This window comes from Peromyscus eremicus, chromosome 5 (genome assembly GCF_949786415.1).
Source record: "Peromyscus eremicus chromosome 5, PerEre_H2_v1, whole genome shotgun sequence".
NCBI classification, from domain to species: Eukaryota; Metazoa; Chordata; class Mammalia; order Rodentia; family Cricetidae; genus Peromyscus; species Peromyscus eremicus.
In genome coordinates this window covers 96,359,274-96,382,515 of record NC_081420.1, presented here as the reverse complement: position 1 = coordinate 96,382,515, position 23,242 = coordinate 96,359,274, and the positions used below count along the sequence as shown (strand labels likewise).

Here is a 23,242-nt window from a genome sequence, read left to right as displayed (position 1 = left end):
CCTGGTGCTATTATTTCTGCTGGGGATAATTTGTTATTCTTCCGGTTCCTGTAAAGGCAATTAGGATTCCTTATTACTTCTCTATCTATAACTGTAGGATAATCTATTGTATGTTGTTTTTGTATAGCTTCTTCTATTGGTGACTTCCTATTTATTCTGGGTCTGGTATTCAATTCATAAGTTGCTATTTTTATTGCTAATGACAGTGGTATTCCCTTATGCATCTCTAGCTGTTTTTTAATCATTCCGTTCCATCTTTCTATTGCTCCGGCTGCTGTCGGTGTATAGGCTCTATGGAAGTCCCATTGAATGTTTAAGTTTCTAGCCATTCTTTGTGTTTTGGCTCCTGTGAAATGAGTTCCTTGATCTGATTGTATTATATCAGGTGTTCCATATGCTGCACACCATCCCCAGACTGTAAGTATCGTCGTGTTTTGATCTGGGTGTGTGCTTTCTCGGGCCATTCCGAGACCTGTCGTTATGTCTACTAGGGTACAGCAATATTTTCCCTTGAAGCTGTTTAATGGTCCTATGAAGTCTATTTGTAGGATTCTATTAAAATCCATTCGGTGTCCTATTATCCCTTGGTAATTGTGTGTTAATCTTGTCATAGCCTTTGGGCAATTGTTGCAACTATTGATTGCTTTCCTTATTGTCTGCCATGTTATCTTAAGATTTCTTTTATCGAACCAACTTTTTAGTGCATGTGTACCTATATGTCCTAACTGCTCATGGATTTTCAATATCTCTTCTGTACTTATAGGTATGTCCTTAGTTGATGGTCTTACCTGTATCCATTCTCTCTGTATTTTACCTTTTCCTGTTTCTGGATCAATGTTTGCCTTCCATGCACCTTTTAATTTTATACTTAATGCTGAAGCTAGTTTGTCTACTACTTCATTGTTTTTACTTGTCTCATCCTGTTTCTTGGTATGTGCATCTACATGGTATACTATGATTTTGATTAGTCTGCTTGCTGCATCCAATTCCTGCCATGCTGCCTTTGACCATATGTCTTTACCATTAATTTTCCATCCATTATTTCTCCATTTACCTGACCATACTGCTATGCCATTTGCCACACACCATGAATCGGTGTATAAATAAATTTGTTTATAATTGTCCTTTATGGTTTGTCTTATCGCCAATAGTGCGGCTATAACTTCTGCATGTTGGGCTGATTTATCAGTGCCCTGGTCTGTAATGACCATTCCATCCCCAGGTCTATAGGCGGCTGCTTTCCATCTCACTTTGTTGTTCACCGTAGTTGCTGATCCATCAGTGAACCAGGCATTAACCAGGGAGGGATCGTACTCTCTAGTCCCCCAATGGCCCATTGGTACCTGTTTCTGGGGAGGGGTTGAGGTTGGGAAAATGTATCCCTCTGGAGTCATGGGCCTGTCGGACTGAAGTATCGACTCCGATACCGCTGGTACCGACCCCTTTGCTGACAGAGGTGTTGATCGAAGGAACTCCTGAAGGTACCATTTCCATTGAAGTACCTTTCCTTCCATGGGTAGTCCAGCCCATGCCTCTCCTGGTGCCTTTACCCAGTCCAAAATGGGTATATGTGACCGGAGAGTCACATGGTTCTCTTTGAGCAGTGAGTGGATTGTCCTGAATGCCTCGTAGGCTGTCCATATGGTTCTTTCGAACAGCGAATATTTGTTCTCTGACCATGGGAATTTCTTGCAGTAGAAGCCTATTGGTGTTTCCCTGTCTTTATTTCTTGAAAATATATTCCAATTACCATAGCCCTGCATATACAAGATGTCCACAAATACGTGGTCACCGGGCTGTATATAATATAGGTGGCTGTACTGGTTTATATATTCCAGTACCAGTTTAATGGCATTTTCACAGTTTTGGTCCCATTCAAAATCCTGTGCTTTTTTTGTTATTTTATATAAAGGCTGTAATATGATCTGTAGGTATGGGATATGTTGCCTCCAATATGCAAATAGGCCAATTAGATGTTGTACCTCAGTTTTATTCTGGGGTCGCTTAATTTGTTTTAATTTATCTATTACTGTTTCGGGTATTGTTGGTCCCTCTGTAGTCCAATGTACCCCTAAGAATTTTACTTCTGTTCCTGCTTTATTTACTTTTTCTAGGTTTATAGTCCATCCTTCATTTCTTAAATGTTGAATTAGTTTCTCTAATGTACTTTGTACTTTTTCAATGGCTTGTCCTGCTATCATTATATCATCTACATAGGTATATATGTTACATTCTGATTCTGGTTCGAAGTTCTTTAATGTAGTTGTTAAGGTGTTGTGTGCAATAATAGGACTGTTCAAATACCCTTGAGGGAGTCTCAAGAATTGATATTGCTGTCCTTGCCATGTAAATGTAGTAAGTTCCCTAGATGTTGGGTGTAATGGGATTCCAAAGAACATATCACTTAAGTCTATAGTTGCCATTGCCTTTGGAGCTGAATTTTTAATTCTAAGAAAGATGTCTTCCACATCAGGAAGTTGTCCTGGAAGTTTGGGTGTTTTTTCATTTACTCTCCTGAAGTCCACTGTAAATCTCCATTTGCCATTAGGTTTCAACACCGGCCATACCGGGCTGTTATAATTAAATGATTGAGATTTCTCTATAATGCCTTCTTTTAGCAAAGTTTGTACAGTCTCTGTTATTTCCTTAATACCTCCTTTGATAGGGTATTGTGCCGTGAAGGTCGGGGGTGTGTGTGGTAATTTAATAGGTTGTATTTTTACTTCTGCTAGGTTACATCTGACCTTAGCTATTCTCTTATTATTTAGAAAGTCTGGGAATAATTTTCTTATTTCTTTAATGCCTAGGATATTACAGGGTGCATTGAAACTAGCTGCTTCAATCTCATATTCCTTATTATATAATTTGAGTCTTAATTTTATTACTGGTACTTCTGTTTCTGCTGCTATTCCCTGTATTATAACCCTTTTGTCAGTTTTAAAATGTTCTGTAAATTCCGTTATTATACTAATTTCAGAACCTGTATCTATTAGCCATTTTACTATTCTCGGCCCTTTGTTAGTTATTATAGGTATAGCTACGAATGGTCTACCAGCCAGGTTGATCAGGTCCGTCTTGGTATGTAGCGTCTGGGGGGTCCTGTTCTTGGGGGCCTGTGGTTGTTCTGATTGAAAAATTTTGGTCTGAAATTTGGTTTGAAATTTCGATTGCCTAAAAAAAGTTTTGGTTGGTATGTCTGTCTCCATGGGTTGCTCTGTGTCTCTCTCCATGGGATATTTTTCCTTCCTGTCAACCTTCTAATCGGATTCCATGGTTTGTTTGCATTCTGTCTTATGGGCATTTGATTAGGTTTTCCAAATGGTCTTATGTTTGAAAACCGTGGTGTAACTTTCTTCTTGTCCTGTTTCTTATTAACATTAAATGATACTACCTTGTCTATGTCCATTTCCCTGTAAGATTTAAAGAATTCCATGGCATCTGAGATGGTTTGACATGCTTGCAGGGGTCCAGCTAGGCTCATTTTAAGGTGTGCTGGAGCTCCTTTAATAATGATTTTTTTAAATTGTGGTGTAAAAGGTGCGGCTTGAGGTGTGGGTACCTGGTTGTATATGAAATATAATATACCTAATTTTCTACATTGTTTTATGGCTTGTGCGTATGTTGTCCACTGTGCTGCTGATTCAAATTGAGTGAGGTCTAGTGTTGGAAATGCAAATCTCCAAGCTGCAGTAATCCAATCTAATAGTGGATGTGTATCGCCTTTTGATGTCTCAATTACATGCTCTAGAGCTTCCGATACTGAGGGGTTCTCTACTATGTTTCTGATCTTTCTCATTTCTAGATCAGTTAACATGACTGTGTCAGCTCCCTTTTCCCACAGTCGGCACATATATTCTGCATCTTTCTGTCCATTTTGGGCATAATCTTTCCGTAATTCTGAGATCTCCTGAGGAGTATATGGCCTGATTTCCTCAAACTTCGTTCCCATTTCAAATTTGGGATGATTACTACCTCCTCCAGTGCTGAAGGGGTTCAGAGCTGATATAGTACTTCTAATAGGAGTTCTCTTACTTTGGGTAGAGACAGGAAATGATGGTACGGTGTTTCGTCCGTTCCATCCAGGAGTAGCGCTACGCTCCTGTTCCTTCCTCACTATGTTTAAGGCTAGCCTTTTGCCCATTAATCTGTCCTTATCAATATCCTGCACTGTTTTCATAAGCAGTGCGGTAGTTTGTGCCTTGCTACATCCCTCTAATTCTTGTTCTACCACATCCGGATTTGTTAATGTGTTAGTCACATTTACTGATTTCATGCCGGCCTTATTTTTAACCTTGGAGGCTACTTTCCCCCACTGTTCTTCAACCTCATCTTGATATTCTCTACCTGTCACCGGGGAGATGTTAGTTTTCTTAAATTTCTTAATTAATCTATTCATTGTAAGTGGTATACCAAGCCGTACAAAAATTTAATTAATTTTTTCCTACGGTACCACTCCCAGTCACTAATTCGTTTAGACTGATTTAAGGAATCATTTATCAATTTTTCAAATTTTAAATCCGCAATCCTTTCTATCCTTTTGGCCAGCCAGCGCCTCATTTAGCTCTTTCCCAGCACCTTCCGCTCTTCCCCAGGGGTCTGGGTTGGCATCAAGGTGTCCGGTATTCTTTCGGTACTCCGCACCCTTAGGGAGGGTGGTGTTTCCCGTCTGCTTCTGATACTCTCTCTCCTACCAGTTCTTCCTCCTTGGACCTTCAGATTTTCTTTAGGTCCTCAGAGTTGACTTCGAGGAGTTGATTTCTCAGAGCGGCTTTGAGGTCGCTTGCTACTTTATTTGGTTTCCTGTAATTTGTTACTCCACCAGAGTAATAGCCAATTCTTTTGTATTACTTATTTTACATTCCTCAGTGCTCAGTGGTCAAGGAGGCCTTAAGCCCAAAATCCTGCCGACTACGCCAACTGTAGCGAGCACATACCCCAGTTACGGGGGAGGAATAATCACTCTTGATTCAGACTTGGTATAACACTCATTTATTTACACAGTAAGATTACAAGCAATATTCATCCTGTCTTCCAAATGGAAGCAGGAGTACCTCTCTGGATATACAGGTCCGGACTCGCCACGTCTTTTCCTCTGGATCTTGGGTCAGCCTTCCTCAGGTCAGCCACGTCTGCACTGGGCACAGGATCTCACGTCTCTGGCAGAGGAGAGTCGTCTCACGCGAGGGCCTGACGAGCTCTGTTGGTCGGGTCTGAGGCTTCATCTTTTATATTCTTTCCTGGCTAGGTTTCTAGTCTTATCCCTACTTTCACACATAGTCTATAGCTTATCACTACTCCATTTGTGGTTTACTTACATCATTCTATTGCTTATCACTCCTGACCAGGGTTGTTCACCCTAGGCCTTACATGTGTTCCTTACACACCCACACACAGGGCATACACTCAGACATACACACATATGCAAGAATAAAAATAAATCTGTAAGAGAAAGAATGGCAGAGAAACACAGATAGTGAAGGCCTCCGGCTAATGAGGTTTCAGAGGGAGGCACGGACTTTTCTGAGATGACGTGGGAGGCCATTGGTGTCATATTCTGGTCAAAAGCTGGGCTGCCTTCTGTCTCTATTCTGAGAATTTGATGAGGCTGAATTCAACAGAAATGGATCAGTTTGTTTGGTGGAGGATGTCTGAAGACAAGATGGGGGCAGAAGAGGTGGCTTAGTGATTAAGACACTGGCTGCTAGCCGGGCGGTGGTGGCACACGTCTTTAATCCTAGCACTTGGGAGGCAGAGGCAGGTGGATCTCTGTGAGTTCGAGACCAAGGCCCACCTGGGCTACAGAGCGAGTTCCAGGAAAGGCACAAAGCTACACAGAGAAACCCTGTCTCGAAAAAATAAAAAAACAAAAACAAAACCCAAGCAAACAAACAAACAAACAAAAAACCACTGGCTCCTCTTCCAGAGGACCTGGGTTCAATTCCCAATGCCATTTTCTGGATGACATTCAGACTATATCAAGGTTACTGTTCACTGCGCTTATCTCAGTGTACTGTGAGAGACAGCAGAAAGATCGGGAGGTGGTTTGCTGGGGAAAGGAGGGAGTTGTAGGCTACAAAGCAGATGCAATTGTTAAAGAGATTGTTAAAGGGAGTCCTTATGCACTGAGATAATAGGAAAATGCTCCAGGGCAAAGTCCCTCGCTGTGAGGGGTGCAGCTTGTAACAAAGGAGGACCCTAAACCGAAGATGCCACTGCAGGAGTCCTCTGTTTGAAAACCACCACCTGGGGAGTTGTTTCCTCTGGGTAAGCTTGGAAGGCAGACCGAGGCTGACACAAGTATAGCTCGCAGGAACCAAGCTATATCTCCAGCTAGAAGCAGGTTTTGGCATCATGGTATAGGTATACTAGATGCAAGAGTAAGGGGTTCATGGAGGCTTGTGCCAAGTTTCTGGAAGACTTCTGAGGCCAAGCAGTGTGACCATTGTGGGAAGTTATGAAGGTTGTCAGTTCCACAGGAAATGCCCAGCTCCCCAAACTCCGAAAGGTTATCCAAATAGCCAAAAATGAGCTCAACCTGAAGTATAGGAGGATTTCTAATGGTCGGATAAAAGCCAGCATTCCTCAGGAACTTGTGAAAGTGATTCCCATCTGCTAAAATGAGTCATTTCCCTGACCTCTGGTGGAGGGAGCATATGGCTACCTGTGGCACCTATCGGCATTGGTGCCGACCAGGCTCCCTCAGTATCACAAGTACCTGTTATGTGTTGCAAAGCCCGTTCTAGCATCCTAGCCTTTCTCACCTTCCCAGGCTTCCCTCCTCTCATAGACAGTGTTGGGAATGTTTAATGCTCGGATAGGCCATTTGGGCATTTCCAGATACACAGGCTGAGTTTATTTGTGAATGGAGCCCTCCATATTGTTGGTTCTATATCCGTGACCTCAGATCTTTTGTTCTCTTTATAATGGCAAAGATTTTCCCTGCCCCTGCTCTTCTCATCATGCATTCTCTCTATTCTCTGTCCCTTGCTCTTCTTTCTTCTCTCTCTCCTCCTCTCCCGCTCCTTATTGTCTTTGTTCCCTCCTAGTCTCCCAGGAATCCAGTTATAAACCCAAGCAATAGCAATCCTCTCGCAGAGCAAGGTCACCAGGCTTGAATTCTTCCGGGGGTCATAAAGGTAGGTAAGAATTTTCCTCAGGCAGTGACCACCAGGCTTTCTTTTACAACCCAAAATGGGAGTGGTAAAAGAGGAGGTCAGCTGAGTGCTAATGACTGGTCAGTATATCAAAAAGGGGATCTGTGTGCTCAGTCTACATTCCTAGAAGTGGTCAAGTAAGAAGTTAGGGGGTCTTTTAGTAAGGTTGTGTAAGAAGGGAGGGTCTCACCCTAAATTACACAAGAAATAAAACTATCCACTTGACCTGGGAGACAGGTGTTGTTTCGTTTGGCCTTGGATGTTTGATAGGTATTTTAGATAAATACACTGTTAGGAGTTCTTGGAAGCACACAAGAAAATCATTTTAGGAACCAGCTAATGTATGTATGTATGTATGTATGTATGTATGTATGTATGTATGTATGTATGTAAAAGCTAAAATATCACCAAGACTTCTTAAGCCATGGCTTGACCTTTGGAGAAGTCCTTGACTTTTCCAAGTAGTAGCTTTTGTGATAGTAGCTGAATTCCATTACTTTGTCCTGCGGCTAGCAGCGCTGGATGATTTCATCACAAGCCTCAGATGCTGGTCATGGAGTTTGGGGATTTGGTATTTGCCTGCTGGGTTTAGGTCTTGCTTTGGTATAATCTTTCCTTGTTATTAGCCCATTCCTCCCATTTAGAATGGGAATGTTTGCCTGTGCCATTGTGTATTGGAAGTACAGAACTTGTGGGATTTTGTTGTTGTTCATTTGATTTTGTTTTTGTTTTTTAAGATGGTGTTTCTCTTTGTAGCCTTGGTTGTCCTGGAACTCACTCACTCTGTAGACCAGACTGGTCTCAAACTCACAGAGATCCACCTACCTCTGCCTCCTGAGTGCTGGGATTAAAGATGTGCACTATACCTGGCTTGCACTTACACTTTTGAACAGTGTTGGAACTGTTGAAGAAAATGGGCACTTCTGAAGTTGGACTGAATGGATGCGTTTGTATCATGAGATGGCCATGAGCCGATAAGGACAAGAGGTGGAAGTTGTGGCTTAGAAGCAGTGTTTGTCTGACGGGTTGACAAGTGGTAGACCAGTGGTAGTTAATATTGTCAACTAAATAGGATTTAGAATTACCTAGGAGACAAACCTCTGGGCATGTCTGTGAGAAAGTTTCTGAATTGGTTTAATTGAGGTGGACAGACTCACCCATGGCCAGGGATCCAGGACTAGTAGAAAGCAGAAAGCAAGTGAGTCGGCATTCATCTCTGCTTTCTGATGGCGGACTCAGTGTCATCAGTTGCCTCATGCTGCTCTCACGATGGACTCTACTCAGTGACTCAATGTGAGTCCTACTAAACCTTTCCTTAGGTTGCTTTTGTTGGGTACTTAGTCACAGTAATTAGAGAAGCAGCCAATACACTTGCCTTGCCCAGAAAATGTTGATGTTGTCTCTTAGTTTGAAGAAAGGACAGTGTGGTGGCTGTCGACTCTACCTGATAAGTTCAGGTTTCTGGTGTTAGTGCAAAACCAAGTGTGTGAAGGCACCAGGGCCTGGCAGGGAGGAGACCGTGTGACCATCCTTCAGCCTTGGGTCATTTTGCTTAATTCCAGTTAGAAATTACGAAGAGGCCAGTACTATCATCCAAATGAGGCTTTATGGGGCTTATGTTGGAGCTTATAGGAGAGAATGCATGGAGAGGCTCTTTGGGTTGGTCTCTGAGAAAGCAGTCAATAAAGAAAGCTCATATAGTTTGACACGTGACTTGCACAGGCATACGGCAACTGTTTTGTACAGGGTTTCTGTATGAATATTGTTTTGAGACAGCAAGTGTTGTTATTTGAGACAGCAAGCCCAGGCTAGCTCAACCTACCTAAATAGAACTTACTTTGTACCCTACTCTTGTCTGGATAGAACTTACTGTGTAGCCCAGGCTGGCCTTGAACTCAAGGCAATGATCCTGCCTCAACTGCTAGGATTGTAGGTGTGAATAACCACCCCCAGCTTTCATGATTGCGCAGCCAGGTGGTCTGCTCCTATGCATGGGTCTGTTCGTGCTCAGTTCACGTGGGTCTCACTATTGGCACACCTACCAGGAAGGTTGTATATGTCAGGAGCAGACAGTCTGCATGGGAAAGCTTCAGGAAAGAGAAGGTCCTTTTCGAGCTTTGAAGGGAGTAGGAATAGGGCTACACGGAGTAGGATGCATGTGCAGCTAAACTAGCTTCTCATTAGAACCAGGAAATACAGTTGGGAAATCAGGCCTCTCCTACTGTCTCGTATGTCTTTATGATATCAGGCTTTCCTGTGGTCCTCCCCATTTGTCTCTGTCTTCGTTTATTGCATCTTTTAGCAGCATTTTATAATATTCAAATTGCATTTATTAATTTGTGTATGTATGTGGGCACTTGCATGGGGGTCAGAGGATATCTTGTGGGAGTTGGTTTTTCCTTCCACCATGAACTCAGGACATTAAATGTGTTAGTCAGCACAGTTACCTGTGGAGCCATCTCACCAATCTTTCTAAGTTTTGTAAAGTAGTCTTAACTATTTCTGGGAAGTATTTTATTGGAAATGGAATCTTATTTTTTTTCTTTTGTATATTTTCTTTTGTATTTTGTAAACCTCTTTTTTTCTTCTTCTTTTTCTTTATTCTTCTCTCATACAGTACATCCTGACTACAGCCTCCCTCTTTGCCCTCCTCTTCCCCCCCCCACCTCCCCTTTCCCCAAATCCACTGTTTCTCAGTTTCCCTTCAGAAAAGAGCAGACCTCCCGGATATATCAACCGAACAAGATGCAATAAAACTAGGTATAAACCCTCATATGAAGGCTGGATGAGGCAACCAGTAGGAGGAAAAGGACCCACGAGCAGGCAAAGAGTCAGAAACACCCTACCTCCACTGTTAGGAGTCCCACAAAAACTCCAAGCTAAAGAGCTATGGCATGTATGCAGAGGACCTAGCATAGACCCACACAGGCTCCGTGATTGCCGCTTCAGTCTCTGTGAGCCCCTGTGAACCCTGCTTAGTTGATTCTATGGTTACAGAAGATGGCCAGTTCAGGCTCCATATCCTCCATTACTAGGAGGCCTTGCTAGGGTCATCCTCATCAGTTCCAGGAAGTTTACACTGCGCTAGGTTTCTACATTGCCCCCTAGATGCCTACTGATTCCAGTCATCTCTCCCTGTACTTCCTCCCTCTGCCTCTCCATTTCTCACCTGATCCCCCCCCCCCCCCCCCGCATCCCCTCCCACCCTCATTCCACCTGCAAAAATCTGTTTCCCCTTTCCAGGGAGATCATGAGTATCGTCCATGTCCGTCTGTGTGTGTGTCCTCGTTCTCCCCCCCACCCCTTGTTACTTATCCTCTCTGGGTCTGTGGGTTGTAGTGTGATTATCATTTACTTTACAGCTAATATCCATTTATGACTGAGTACATATCGTTTGTCTTTCCGCGTCTGGGTTGCCTCGCTCAGGATGATTTTTTTTTTCCTAGTTCTATCCATTTGCTTGCAGATTTCATGATGTCATTTTTTTTTCCGAACAGCTGAGTGTATAAATATACACTCCAGGATATAAATATACATTTTCTTTATCCATTCTTTAGTTGAGGGCCATCTAAATTGTTCCCAGTTTCTGGTTGTTATGAATAAAGCTGCTATGAACATACTTGAGCAAGCGTCCTTGTGGTAGGATACCTCATCTTTTGTGTATATGCCCAAGAGTGGTATAGCTGGTCTTGAGGTAGATCAATTCCCAGTTTTCTGAGGAACCCCCATATTGATTTCCATAGTGGCTGGACGAGTTTGCACTCCCACCATCAATGGAGGAGTGTTCCCCTTGATTCACACTCTCACCAGCATGAGCTATCACTTGTGTTTTTGATCTTAGCCATTCTGACAGATATAAGATGGAATCTCAATGTCATTTTGATTTGCATTACCGTGATGGCTAAGGGATGTTGCACATTTCTTTAAATGTTTCTCAGCCATTTGAGATTCAGCTATTGAGAATTCTGTTTAGAGCTGGACTTCGTTTTTTTAATTGGATTGTTTGGTTTGTTGATGTCTAGTTTCTTGAGTTCTTTATATATTTTGGATATTAGCCCTGTGTTGAATGTGGAGTTGGTGAAACTCTTTTCCAGTCTTGTAGACTGCTATTTTGTCCTATTGACGGTGTCCTTTGCCTTGTGGAAGCTTTTCGATTTCATGAAGCACCGTTTATTAATTGTCGATCTTGGTGCCTGTGCTATTGGTGCTCTGTTTAGGAAGTTGTCTCCTGTGCCAGTATGTTCAAGGCTATGCCCTGCTTTCTCTTCTATCAAGCTCAGTGTGTTAGGTTTTATGTTGAAGTCTTGGATCCACTTGGACTTGAGGGTTGTTTTTTTTTGTTTGTTTGTTTTTTTGTTTTTTTTTTTTTTTTGGTTTTGGTTTTGGTTTTGGTTTTTTCGAGACAGGGTTTTTCTGTGTAGCTTTGGAGCCTTTCCTGGAACTCACTCTGTAGACCAGGCTGGCTTCGAACTCACAGAGATCTGCCTGCCTCTCTGCCTCTTGAGTGCTGGGATTAAAGATGTGCACCACTACCACCTGACACTGGACTTGAGTTTTGTGCAGGGTGATAGATATGGATCTATTTGCATCCTTCTATATGCCAACATCCAGTTAGATCAGCAGAGGCTTTCTGGCTTCTTAATAAAAAATCAGGTGTCCATAGATGTGTGAATTTATGTCTGGGTCTTTGATTCTATTCCATTGGTAGGCCTGTCTGTGTTTATGCTCATACCATGTGCTTTTTATTACTGTAGCTCTGTAGTACAGATTGATACCAAGGATGGTGATAACCTCGGGAAGTTCTTTTTCTTTTTTTTTTTTTTCCTTTGAGACAGGGTTTCTCTGTGTAGCTTTGCACCTCTCCTGGAACTCACTTGGTAGCCCAGGCTGGCCTCGAACTCACAGAGATCCGCCTGGCTCTGCCTCCCGAGTGCTGGGATTAAAGGCGTGGGCCACCACCGCCCGGTGGGAAGTTCTTTTATTGTACAGGATTATTTTAGCTATCCTGGGTTTTTTTGTTTTTCCATATGAAGTTGAGTATTGTCCTTTCAAGGTGTGTAAAGAAAGAATCGTTAGAGTTTTGATGGGGATTGCATTGAATCTGTAGATTGCTTTTGGTAGTGTTGTAAACTCACCGAAATGCAAAAACAAGGTTTATTGGAGCCTACGCAGCGGAGGATAGAGGAGATGCCCGCCCCCCTGCAAGCTCGGTTTTTAAAGGCAAAAAAAAAAAAAAGGTTACATCAGTTAGGGGTGCTAGTACAGGTACAGTTCTGATTGGCTCAAGTTTTTTTTTGGGGGGGGAGGTTCAAGACAGGGTTTCTCTGTGTAGCTTTACGCCTTTCCTGGAACTCGCTTTGAAGACCAGGCTGGCCTCGAACTCACAGAGATCCACCTTCCTCTGCCTCCCCAGTGCTGGGATTAAAGGCGTGCGCCACCACCGCCGGACTGATTAGCTCAGGTTTTAAGGGCTTTCCAAAATTTCTGTGTTATCTTACTTTGCAGTTTTGACTGCTTGTTGGTCAAACTATAGACTACCTCCGGCATTGGGGCATTCTGTGGTTGATCAATTGCTACCAGATAGTCCTTCAAACATCCTGACTTTGTACTTTTGAGTTCCTGGGACCTATGTCAGCAGCTCTGAGAATTTCAAAACTCAGGCCTATTTCAAGCTGGGGTGAGGGGCTTGCTTGAAATGGGGGTGTTTTGGTTCTTCAGGTAGGATGGCCATTTTTACTGTGTTAATTCTACCAATCCATGAGCATGGGAGATCTTTCCATCTTCTGATATCTTCAATTTCTTTCTTCAAAGTCTTGAAATTATTGTCATACAAGTCTTGCACTTGCTTGGTTAAAATTACCCCCAAGATATTTTATATTGTTTGTGGCTATTGTGAAGGGTGTTGTTTCCCTGATTTCTTTCTCAATCCATTTGTCATTGTATATAGGAGGACTACTGATTTTTTTGTTTTGTTTTGTTTTTCTAGACAGGGTTTCTCTGTGTAACAGTCCTGGCTGTCCTGGAACTCTTTTTTTTTTTTTTTTTTTTTTTTTTTTTTGGTTTTTCGAGACAGGGTTTCTCTGTGTAGCTTTGCGCTTCTCCTGGCACTCACTTGGTAGCCCAGGCTGGCCTTGAACTCACAGAGATCCGCCTGGCTCTGCCTCCCAAGTGCTGGGATTAAAGGCGTGCGCCACCACCGCCCGGCGTTTTTTGTTTTTTTTTGTTTTTTTTGGTTTTTTTTTTTTTTGTTTTTTTAAGATTTATTTATTATGTATATAGTGTCCTGCCTGTAAGCCAGATCCCATTATAGATGGCTGTGAGCCATCATGTGGTTGCTAGGAATTGAACTCAGGACCTCTGGAAGAAAGTCAGTGCCCTTAACTTCTGAGCCATTCCTCTAGCCCCCTGGATCTCTTTGTAGACCAGGCTGGCCTCGAACTCACTAAAATCTGCCTGCCTCTGCCTCCCAGGTGCTGAGATTAAAGGCGTGCCCTACCAGTGCCCGGCAGCTATTGATTTTTTTGAGTTAATCTTGTATCCAGCCAAATTGCTCAAGATATTTATCAACTGTAAAAGAATTTTTAGGGTCACTTATGTATACTATCACATCATCTGCAAATAATGCTACTTTGACTTCTTCCTTCCAATTTGTATCCCTTTCATTTCCTTCAGTTGTCTTACTGTTCTAGCTAGAACTTCAAGTACTATACTGATTAGATATGGAGAGAGTGGACAGCCTTGTCTTGTTCCTGATTTAAGTGGAATTGCTTTGAGTTTCTCTCCATTTAATTTGATGTTGGCTATAGGATTGGTGTAAATTGCCTTTATTATGTTTAGGTATGTCCCTTGTATCCCTGATTTCTCCAAGACTTTTATCATGAAGGGATGTTGGATTTTGTCAAAAACTTTTCCAGCATCTAATGAAATGATCATGTGGGTTTTTTTTTTCTTTTAATTTATTTATATGGTGGATTACATTGACGAATTTTCATATGCTCAACCATCCCTACATCTCTGGGATGAAGCCTACTTGATCATGGTGGATGATCTTATTGATATGTTCTTGGATTTGTCTTTTGAGTATTTTATTGAGTATTTTTACATCTATGTTCATAGGGGAAATTGGTCTGTGATTCTCTTTGTTGAATCTTTGTGTGGCTTTGATATCAGGGTGACTGTGGCCTCATAAAATGAATTTGGCAATGTTCCTTCTATTTCTATTTTATGGAATAATTTGAGTATTGGCATTAGCTCTTCTTTGAAAGTCTGGTAAAATTCTACACTAAAATTACCTGGCCCTGGGGTTTTTGTAGGGGTTGGGAGACTTATAATGACTGCTTATATTTCCTTAGAGATTATAGGACTGACTATTTAAATTACTTATCTTGATTTGATGTTGGTAAGTGGTAATCAAGAAAATTACCCATTTCTTTTAGATTTTTCCAGTTTTGTACAGGTTTGTTTTTGTTTTTTTAAAACTTTATTTTATGTGCATTGTGTGAAGGTGTCAGATCCCCTGGAACTGGAATTACAGACAGTTGTGAGCTGCCATGTGGGTGCTGGGAATTGAAGGATAGCTAGTGCTTTTGTTTGTTGGTTGGTTGTTGGTTGGTTTTTTCGAGACAGGGTTTCTCTGTGTAGCTTTGGTGCTTTTCCTGGAACTCGCTCTATAGCCCAGGCTGGCCTTGAACTCACGGAGATCCACCTGCCTCTGCCTCCCGAGTGCTGGGATTAAAGGCGTGCGCCCCAACCGCCCGGCTCCAGCCAGTGCTCTTAACCACTGACTCTCCAGCCCTGAGTACAGGTTTTACAGTATGACCTAATGGTTCTTTGGATTTCCTTGGTGTCTGTTGTTATGTCCTCCTTTTTTGTTTCTGATCTTGTTAATTTGGACTTTCTCTCTCCATCTTTTAATATGGGTAGGGTTTGTCTATCTTGTTGGTTTTCTCAAATACCAACTCTTTGTTTCATTGATTCTGTTATTCTGTTTCTATTTTATTGATTTCAGCCCTCAGTTTAATTATTTCTTGCCATCTACTCCTCTTGGAGTGTGTTTGCTCCTCCCCTCCTCCCTGAGAGCTTTCAGGTGTGCTGTTAAGTTGCTGGTATGAGATCGTACCAATTTTTTTAGGTAGGCACTTAGTGCTATGAACTTTCCTCCAGCACTGCTTTCATTGTGTCCCATAAGTTTGGGTATGATATGCAGTGATTTTCACTGAATTCTAAGAAGTCTTTAATTTCTTTATTTCTGGCTTGACCCAGTAGTCATTCAGTAAAGAATTGTTCAGTTTCCATGACTTTGTAGGCTTTCTGTTGTTTCTGTTACTGCTGAAATCCAACTTTAATCCATGGTGGTCTGATAGGATGCAAGGGGTTATTTCACCTTTTTTGTATCTGTTGAGACTTGTTGGTGACTAAGTAAGTGGTCAGTTTTGGAGAAAGTTCCGTGAGGTGCTGAGAAGAAGGTATGTTCTTTTGTGTTTGGGTGAAATGTTCTGTAGATACCCGCTAGGTCCACCTCTTGAATTCTGTAGTTTCTGTTCACTTACCCAGATTTTCCATTTCCAGATTCTCTCAGTTTGTGGTTTTTTTGTTTTGTTTTGTTTTTTGTTTTTTCGAGACAGGGTTTCTCTGTGTAGCTTTGCGCCTTTCCTGGAACTCGCTTTGGAGACCAGGCTGGCCTCGAACTCACAGATCCGCCTGCCTCTGCCTTCCGAGTGCTGGAATTAAAGGCGTGCGCCCCCACCGCCCGGCAGTTTGTGTTTTCTTTATTGCTTCTATTTCCATTTTTCGGATCTTGAACATTTCGATTTGTTTCCTTCAACTGTTTTTCCTTGGCTTTCTTTAGGGAATTTACTCATTTCCACCAATGTTTTGTTCGTCTTTTCCTCAGTTTCTTTAAGTGATTTACTCACTTCTTAAAGGACCTCTTTTTCTTGTGCTTCAGCTGTGTTGGAATATTTAGGGCTTGCAGTAGTAGGACAGCTGGGCCCTGGGGGTGCCATATTGCCCTGGCTGTTTTTGTGCTCTTACGCTGGCATCTGGCATCTGGGTTGGTGGTGATTCTAGGTCTCAGTGCTGACTTCTGGGTTTGTCTTTGTTGGTGTTTTGTTCCTTGGTTTTTGTTTCCTCTCTGGTCTTCTTGGCCTGTGTGGCCTGTGGTTGAGCAGGGGATTTCCACCTGAGTTGGGGGCTAGACTGCTGGTGGGTGGTGTGGTCACTTATCCAGCAGGTGGATGGCCTACCTGGTCTTCTGGCAGATGTAGCCTATGGGTGGACAGGGCATGCTGCCTAAGAGAACCGAGATTGTGAGGGAGGTCCGTGAGCTGCAGCCTCCCTAGGCTTCTGGCAGGCATGACCTGTGGTTGGGCAGCCCACCTCCTTTTTTTAAATATTAATTTTTGTTGTTTTCAGTTATGTGTGATTTCGCCTTATATGCCCCATGCATGCTGGTGCCTGAGAAGCCAGAAGAGGGCATCAGATCCCCTGGAGTTGGTGTTCTGGGTGGGTGGCTGTGAATGTCTCACATGGGTGCTGGAAACTGAACTCCAGTCCTCTGGAAGAACAGGAAGTGCTCTTAACCACTGAGTGAGTGTCTCTCCACCCCTCCATTGTTTTACATTTTAAACTGTTAAAGAATATTTATGTGATGGATGTTATGCCTGCATGTATGTCTGTGCTTCACTTGTGTGCCTGGTGCCTGAGGGACCTGGAACTGGAGTTATGGGCCGTTGTGATCTGCTAGGTGGGTGCTGGGAATGGAACCCTGGTCCTGTGGAAGAGCAGTGAGCATTCTTAAACCATATGTCTAGTCCCCAAAGAAAACATTTACTATCCGCAGCAACTATGATAATGTGCCCTGGGTCATTCCAGATATTGGTCATTTGTGTTCTTTGTTGTTTGATTGTAGATTTTGTGTGGTTAGGCAAGGTCTTTCTGTGTAGCCAGGCTGGCCTAGAACTTGTGGTCCTGCTTCAGCCTGACGGGTGTTACCATCCCTCCACACCCAAGCTGGGGTTCCTTTTTCTTGGCCAGTTGGTGAGTTTTATTGGTGTTATTGATCTTTCCACTTACCAGCTTTGGTTTTATTGCATTCTCCATTGTTTGAAATTTATTGATTTCTGCTCTTACCGTTATTGTTTCCATCCTAATGCTTGCTTTGGGTTAATGTACTCAAGGTTTGGGTGGGAATGGGGGTAGGAATGACCTAAGGTCATTAAGTGTAAACTTTTGTTTTGTGGGGTAAACATTTTAATGCACATCAGGTATTGTATCTCATTCCTGTCATCCCAGCACTTGGGAGCCTGAGGCAGGAGGATCATGAATTTGAGGTTAGCCTGGGCTAGATAATGAGACTCTATCTCAAAAACTAAAGTGAGCAGTTTAGTAACTAAAGTTACTCTTTCTCAGATATTTAAATGCTGTTTTCACTGCTGTTTAATTCCTTTGCAGGAAACTGTTTTAAGGATCTAATCAGGCCTCGTGCATGCTAAGAATTTCTGCCCTTTTTTCCGGTTAGTGTTTTGTTACAGTGGCAGATGCCTGAGAGAAGCAGCTCAAAAGAGGAAAGATTTACTGTGGTTCCTGGTTTCAGGCAACAGTCCCTTGATCCCATCTCTTTAAATCGAAGGCGACGTTGAACACCGAGGCAGAGGTTGCTCACCTCCGCTTACTTCCTGGCAACCAGGAAGACAGGAAGGAGCTGGAGACAAGGTTTATCTCCCAGGGCATGCCCTGGCAAGCTGCTTCCTCTGAGCCCCACCTTCTATTTTCTACTAATGGCACCATGGAGTCCACTGGGGATTAATTCATAGATGAAGGGGGGCCCTCATGGTTCAGTCACTTGTCAGTGATTGAATTGGGCAGCGGGGAACTCACCTCATAGCCAGACCGGAACAGCCACTGAGCTATACTCTAAGTCCTTAGTGTTTTCCTTTTTGTTTTTCAAGACAGTTTCTCTGTGTAGTCTTGGCTGTCCTGGATCTCCCTCTGTAGACCAGGCTGGCCTCAAACTCACAGAGATCCACCTGTCTCTGCCTCCAGAGTGCTGGGATTAAAGGCGTGCACCACCACCTGGAATTTTCTTTCTTCTTCTAGTTTCCATCTTTGTTGAAGTTTCTTATTTGTTATTTGTGTTTGCCTTTACAGTAAAGCCTGTAGTGTGGGAATCAGTTGCTTTAAATTCCTTATCTGACAGTCTCAGGAGTTGGGCCTTCTGTTTTGTCTCTTGATGGTGAGATTCTTATCCTTGCCCTTTTTTATGTGTGTGTGTCTCATCGTGTTTGGTTCAAAGTAGATATTGCCAGCATGCTTTTTCTGAAGAGGGGGTGGTATTTTGGGGGGTATGTAGTGGTCTCTAAACAGAACATTCTGGGTAGCAGACGGTCAGATCTATCATAACAAGCTTCTTTTTCTTTTCTTCAAGGTGTGCCTTTGTGCTTTGTGCCTTTACCCCAACCACAGAAAATGATGAGGTCCCAGGTGAGTCGACTGTATATTACCCACTTGGTTTTTCATTTCGCTTTTGGAGTGTTATGTGTATAGAAACTGAAGTAGAAGGTATGATGAGTTAGATCTGGGCCCGAAAGATGGCTCCGTGGATGAGAGCCCTTGCTGCACAGGCATGAAGACCTGAATTTGGGTCATAGTGGGGTTTGCCCCATACCAGTGTCTCTAGCATATGAGGGGCAGAGAAAGGATTGCTGGAGCTTTCTGAAAGCCTAGCTCCAGGTTCAGTGAAACAACCCCATCCATCCTTGCCATTTTGGGGTGACCTTTCTGTTTTGAGGGAGTAGCAGAAAAGGTCTTATGTAGCATAGGCAACTCAAACTCAGTATGTTTTTAGAGCAGTGGTTCTCAATCTCCTAATGGTTCGACCTTTAATACAGTTCCTCATGTTGTGGTGACTCCCAACCATAAAGTTATTTTCATTGCTACTTTATAACTGTAATTTTGCTACTGTTATGAATTGTAATGTAAATATCTGTTTTCTGATGGTTTTAGGTGACCTATGAAAGGGCCATTCAACCCCAAAGGAGTGTGACCGACAGTTGAGAACCTCTGGTTTAAATGCTAACCCTCAGTTTCTGATCTGCCCCTTTGCCAAGGACTAGAATGACAGGCATGTGACACAGTGCCCAGTTTCTGCAGTGCTGGGGATGGAACCTAGGTTTTGTACATTCTAGGCAAACATTCTGTCTACTGAGCTGCATTTCCAGTCCAGTATTAGTCAGTTCTTGAAGGACATCTTGATTGCTTCCAAGTTTTGACAATTAATATGCAGGTTTTTGTGGGAGCATAGGTTTTCAACTCATTTGGGTGCATACCAAGGATTTCTGGACCATATAGTAAAAACATGACTCATTTTGTAAGAAACGGTTAAATTGTCTTCCAAGTGAAGTGCATTCCCACCATGAGTGAATGAAAACATGCTTCCACATCCTCACCAGCATTTGGCATGGCCAGTATTCTAGATTTGATCATTTTAATGAATTATGTAACCATACATGGTTTTTGTTTATTTGTTTCAAGACAGGGTTTCTCTGTGTAACAACTGTAGCTGTCCTGCAACTCTTTGTAGACCAGGCTGGCCTCAAACTCACAGAAATCTGCCTGCCTCTGTCTCCTGGGGGGTCAAAGGTATGCGACACCTCCACCCAGCTTAGCAGTGCCTTGTTTTAATATTCACTTCTCTGACACTTTGCCCACCTTTGTGTATGTGAAGTGACCAAATCTATTGCTTAATTTTTAATCAAGAGATTTGTTGTCTTGTTTTAAGCTGTCCCAGAGCTCGCTTGATGTATGGACCGGGCTGGTTTCAAACTCAGCAGAGATCTTTCTGCCTCCCGAGTGCTTATGACTAGAGGTGTGTTAATGTCCTTAAGTAAGGACACCACATCTGGGACAGCAGCCCCAATCAGAATCACTACTTGACTGAGTTTTCAGTAATCAGCTGTCATTCTCCACAGTCCATCTGTCTTCTTCATTGACCAGATAGGAGAATCGAAGGGAACCACCCCTGCATCTTTCAAGTCCTTGAACACGGCACTCATTCTGCAGTTCTTCCAGAGATGGAAAACTTTTTGATTTACTGTTTTTCTTGGCAATCTAAAGGCTTCTTGTTTATCCATTCAACCATAATAGCCCTCACTCCACAGGTCAGGAACCAATGTGAGAATTCTGCCAACTTCTGAGTATATCTATCTTAAGCATACATTCCAGGACTGGGAAAAATAACCACAGGATGAGTTTGGGGACCCAGTGGACCTACTGTGAGTTGGACTTCAACCAAAACTCCATTAGTCACCTGGCCTCATAAGCTCCTGCTTTAACTGGAGGGCCACACTGTTTCTTGGGATCTCCTGGAATCATAGTCAATTCAGAACCAGTATCCAACAGACCTGGAAAGTCTGATTGTTATCTATCCCCCCAGAGCACATTACCCTTGTAAAAGGCTAGAGGTCCCTCTGAGGAAGGACTAGAGGAAGACTAACAGTAAAACTCTTTGGTATGTTATCAAAGTCTTCTCTCAGGGGAACCTGGCCAGCCCTTCATTCAAGCCCTTCTGGGTCTGCAAACTGGCTCAAGTCTGGAAATTGGTTCACATTCCCTTTTGCCATGATACAGTGTAGCCTTTCTTTCATTTGAAAATTTTTCTGCTTTATACAGCTCCAAAAAATATAAATAAATAAATAAAATGCAATAGACTTATCTGTTTCATGCCTGGAAATAATATGATTGATTAGCCAGTCATGCCACTGTAAAAATCACGTTGCCTGTGCTGGCCATTACAGGTCAGGCCATTATGGATGTTGCTTTGTCTATGCTGCCCATTACAATAACTACAGTCATTTGGGGATTCCATGCTGTTGCCTGGCCCCTGCTACTTGGGGGCCGATAAACCCGTTGCATTTAATTCCCCCAACTGAGCAGGAACACCCCCAGCCCTAAGGTCTGGCCCAGGGGAAGGGCGCCAACAAGCTCTTCGGATGTGCTGGTGCACATGTGCTGGTGCACTATGGTGTGTCTTAGCCTCTACTCAGAGGGCCCATATCAGTAAACTCAGCCTACCCAGTTTCATGTTCCACCATTATCCCACACCCTTCAAATCCATTCCCATTCATAGTCCCCAGGCTTCTGCTTGAATGAATTAGCAGACTCATTCAGCTCTTTAGCAGTTTTGTGCACCTCCTTGTGGACTACACTTTGTGTCTTCCCTCTAGGAGCCTGCTTAGCTTTTAGACTGGTTAATGGTCTAAAGGCAACTCTAGGTGGGCCCTTATTTTTTTCACAAGTTGTCAAAGGTTGAGTGTGTGTGTGTGTGTGTATATATATATATATATATATATATATATATACACACACACACACACACATACATACATACATACATACATATACACACACATATACATATATACATATATGTGTGTGTGTGTGTGTATATATATATATATATATATATATATATATGTATATACAGAGTCACAGCTGTTGTCTCTTAGTTGGTGAATCAGGGTCATCAAATGCATTTGTCTCGTTTGTAGAAAAGTTCAGCCGGGCGGTGGTGGTGCACGCCTTTAATCCCAGCACTCGGGAGGCAGAGCCAGGAGGATCTCTGAGTTCGAGGCCAGCCTGGGCTACCAAGTGAGTTCCAGGAAAGGCGCAAAGCTACATAGAGAAACCCTGTCTCGAAAAACCAAAAAAAAAAAAAAAAGTTCACACCAGGGGCTTTCAGTATTCTCTGAGCTACATGTATATGTTGGCAGATTGGAAAGCTTATTCCAGATGCTTAAAAAATTCAGCCAGGCCAGACGGTGGTAGCTCATGCCTTTAATCTTGAGTGAGAGTGAGAGCAAACAGGCATCTCATGTCCTTTATCCTAGGCTACTAGCAGAAGATGTGGTCCAGATTAAAGGTGGATCTTCCCACCTCAGAAGAACCAGATTCAAAGTGGGTCTTCCCACTTAAAACGATTTAATTAAGAAAAAAAAAAATTCCTCACAGGTGTACCTAGCCATTTGGGTTTTACTTAATTCCAAATGTAGTCAGGTTGACAACCAAGGAAGGCCATCACAGGGTGTTTTATATACATGCATATCTTCATAGATTTTACATGAATTAGTAATTAACTCTGAGTTACCAAGAATGCATTGGTGTCATACTAAGAAATAAAAGCACTTCCTCTTGGAATCATTTAACCAAGAGTGAGTTCAGTTGTGAATTTTCTACACCATGCTCCCCATGTCTTCGGTCCTCTGCCTCATGAGTGTGAATCTGTCTGTTATGGTATCTGTATGTGCAGTATGTGTTTGTGTGTGAGTGGTGTCTGTCCCTAACAAAGGGCTTTGCTCTATATTTATTGAACAGCATAGAAAGCATCACATGGGGGACGAATGGGACTCTACAGAAATCTTTAACAGAGTTCTACAAGGGATTAAGTCCCTGGTTTCAACTGATCCCAACTGACCCAGATAACAAACATTGTTCATTAACCAATAGCCATACATGGATGCTTTCAACCTTTATGATAGATTTTAGGAAGTTGCTTTCAACTTCTGTATTTACTGCTTTCAGCAAATGATACACGTCCATTACTCTGGGTTGGGTTACGGAAAAATACGTAAGATTGGAGCTATGCCTTAGCTTAGGTTGTAAATCTAAGGCACCTAAGATCAGTTGTTACATTGTTCTTTTAAAGGCAGGTTAAATAAGCAGTTTGAGTACACAGTAGGTTGGTAGTGTAAATGACCTTAAGATGTATTATTAACTTGGGCTGTGAGGTCCAGTGAAAGTTCCAGTCTCTTAGAATGTACGAGATATTTTCAGAATTTTGCATTGTGCACCACCTATGTGCCTGGTGCCCTTGGAGGCTAGAAGAGGGTATTTGATTCCCTGGGACTGGAGTTACAGATGTTGTGAGCTGCGATGTGAGTGCTGGGAATCCAGGTCTTCTGGAAGAGCAGCCTATGCTCTTAACCATTGAGCCATCTCTGCAGCTCCTGTGCATTACAAATACTTTTTTCCAGATGTGTTTTTTTCTTCTCTCCCCTCCCTGCCCCAGACAAGGTTTCTCTGTGTAGTTTTGG

At 42.7% G+C, this 23,242-nt stretch overlaps 1 protein-coding gene across 1 annotated transcript in view; it reads left to right on the top strand.

Moving 5' to 3' along the window:
• Nucleotides 1-23,242, top strand: part of Zfp1 (ZFP1 zinc finger protein) — a 40,057-nt gene that overhangs the window by 9,047 nt on the left and 7,768 nt on the right. The window contains exon 2 of the mRNA XM_059263977.1: nt 18,580-18,635. Within this exon, the coding sequence (XP_059119960.1) occupies nt 18,621-18,635 (15 nt within the window). The 5' untranslated portion in view covers nt 18,580-18,620. The remainder of the gene's footprint in view (nt 1-18,579; nt 18,636-23,242) is intronic.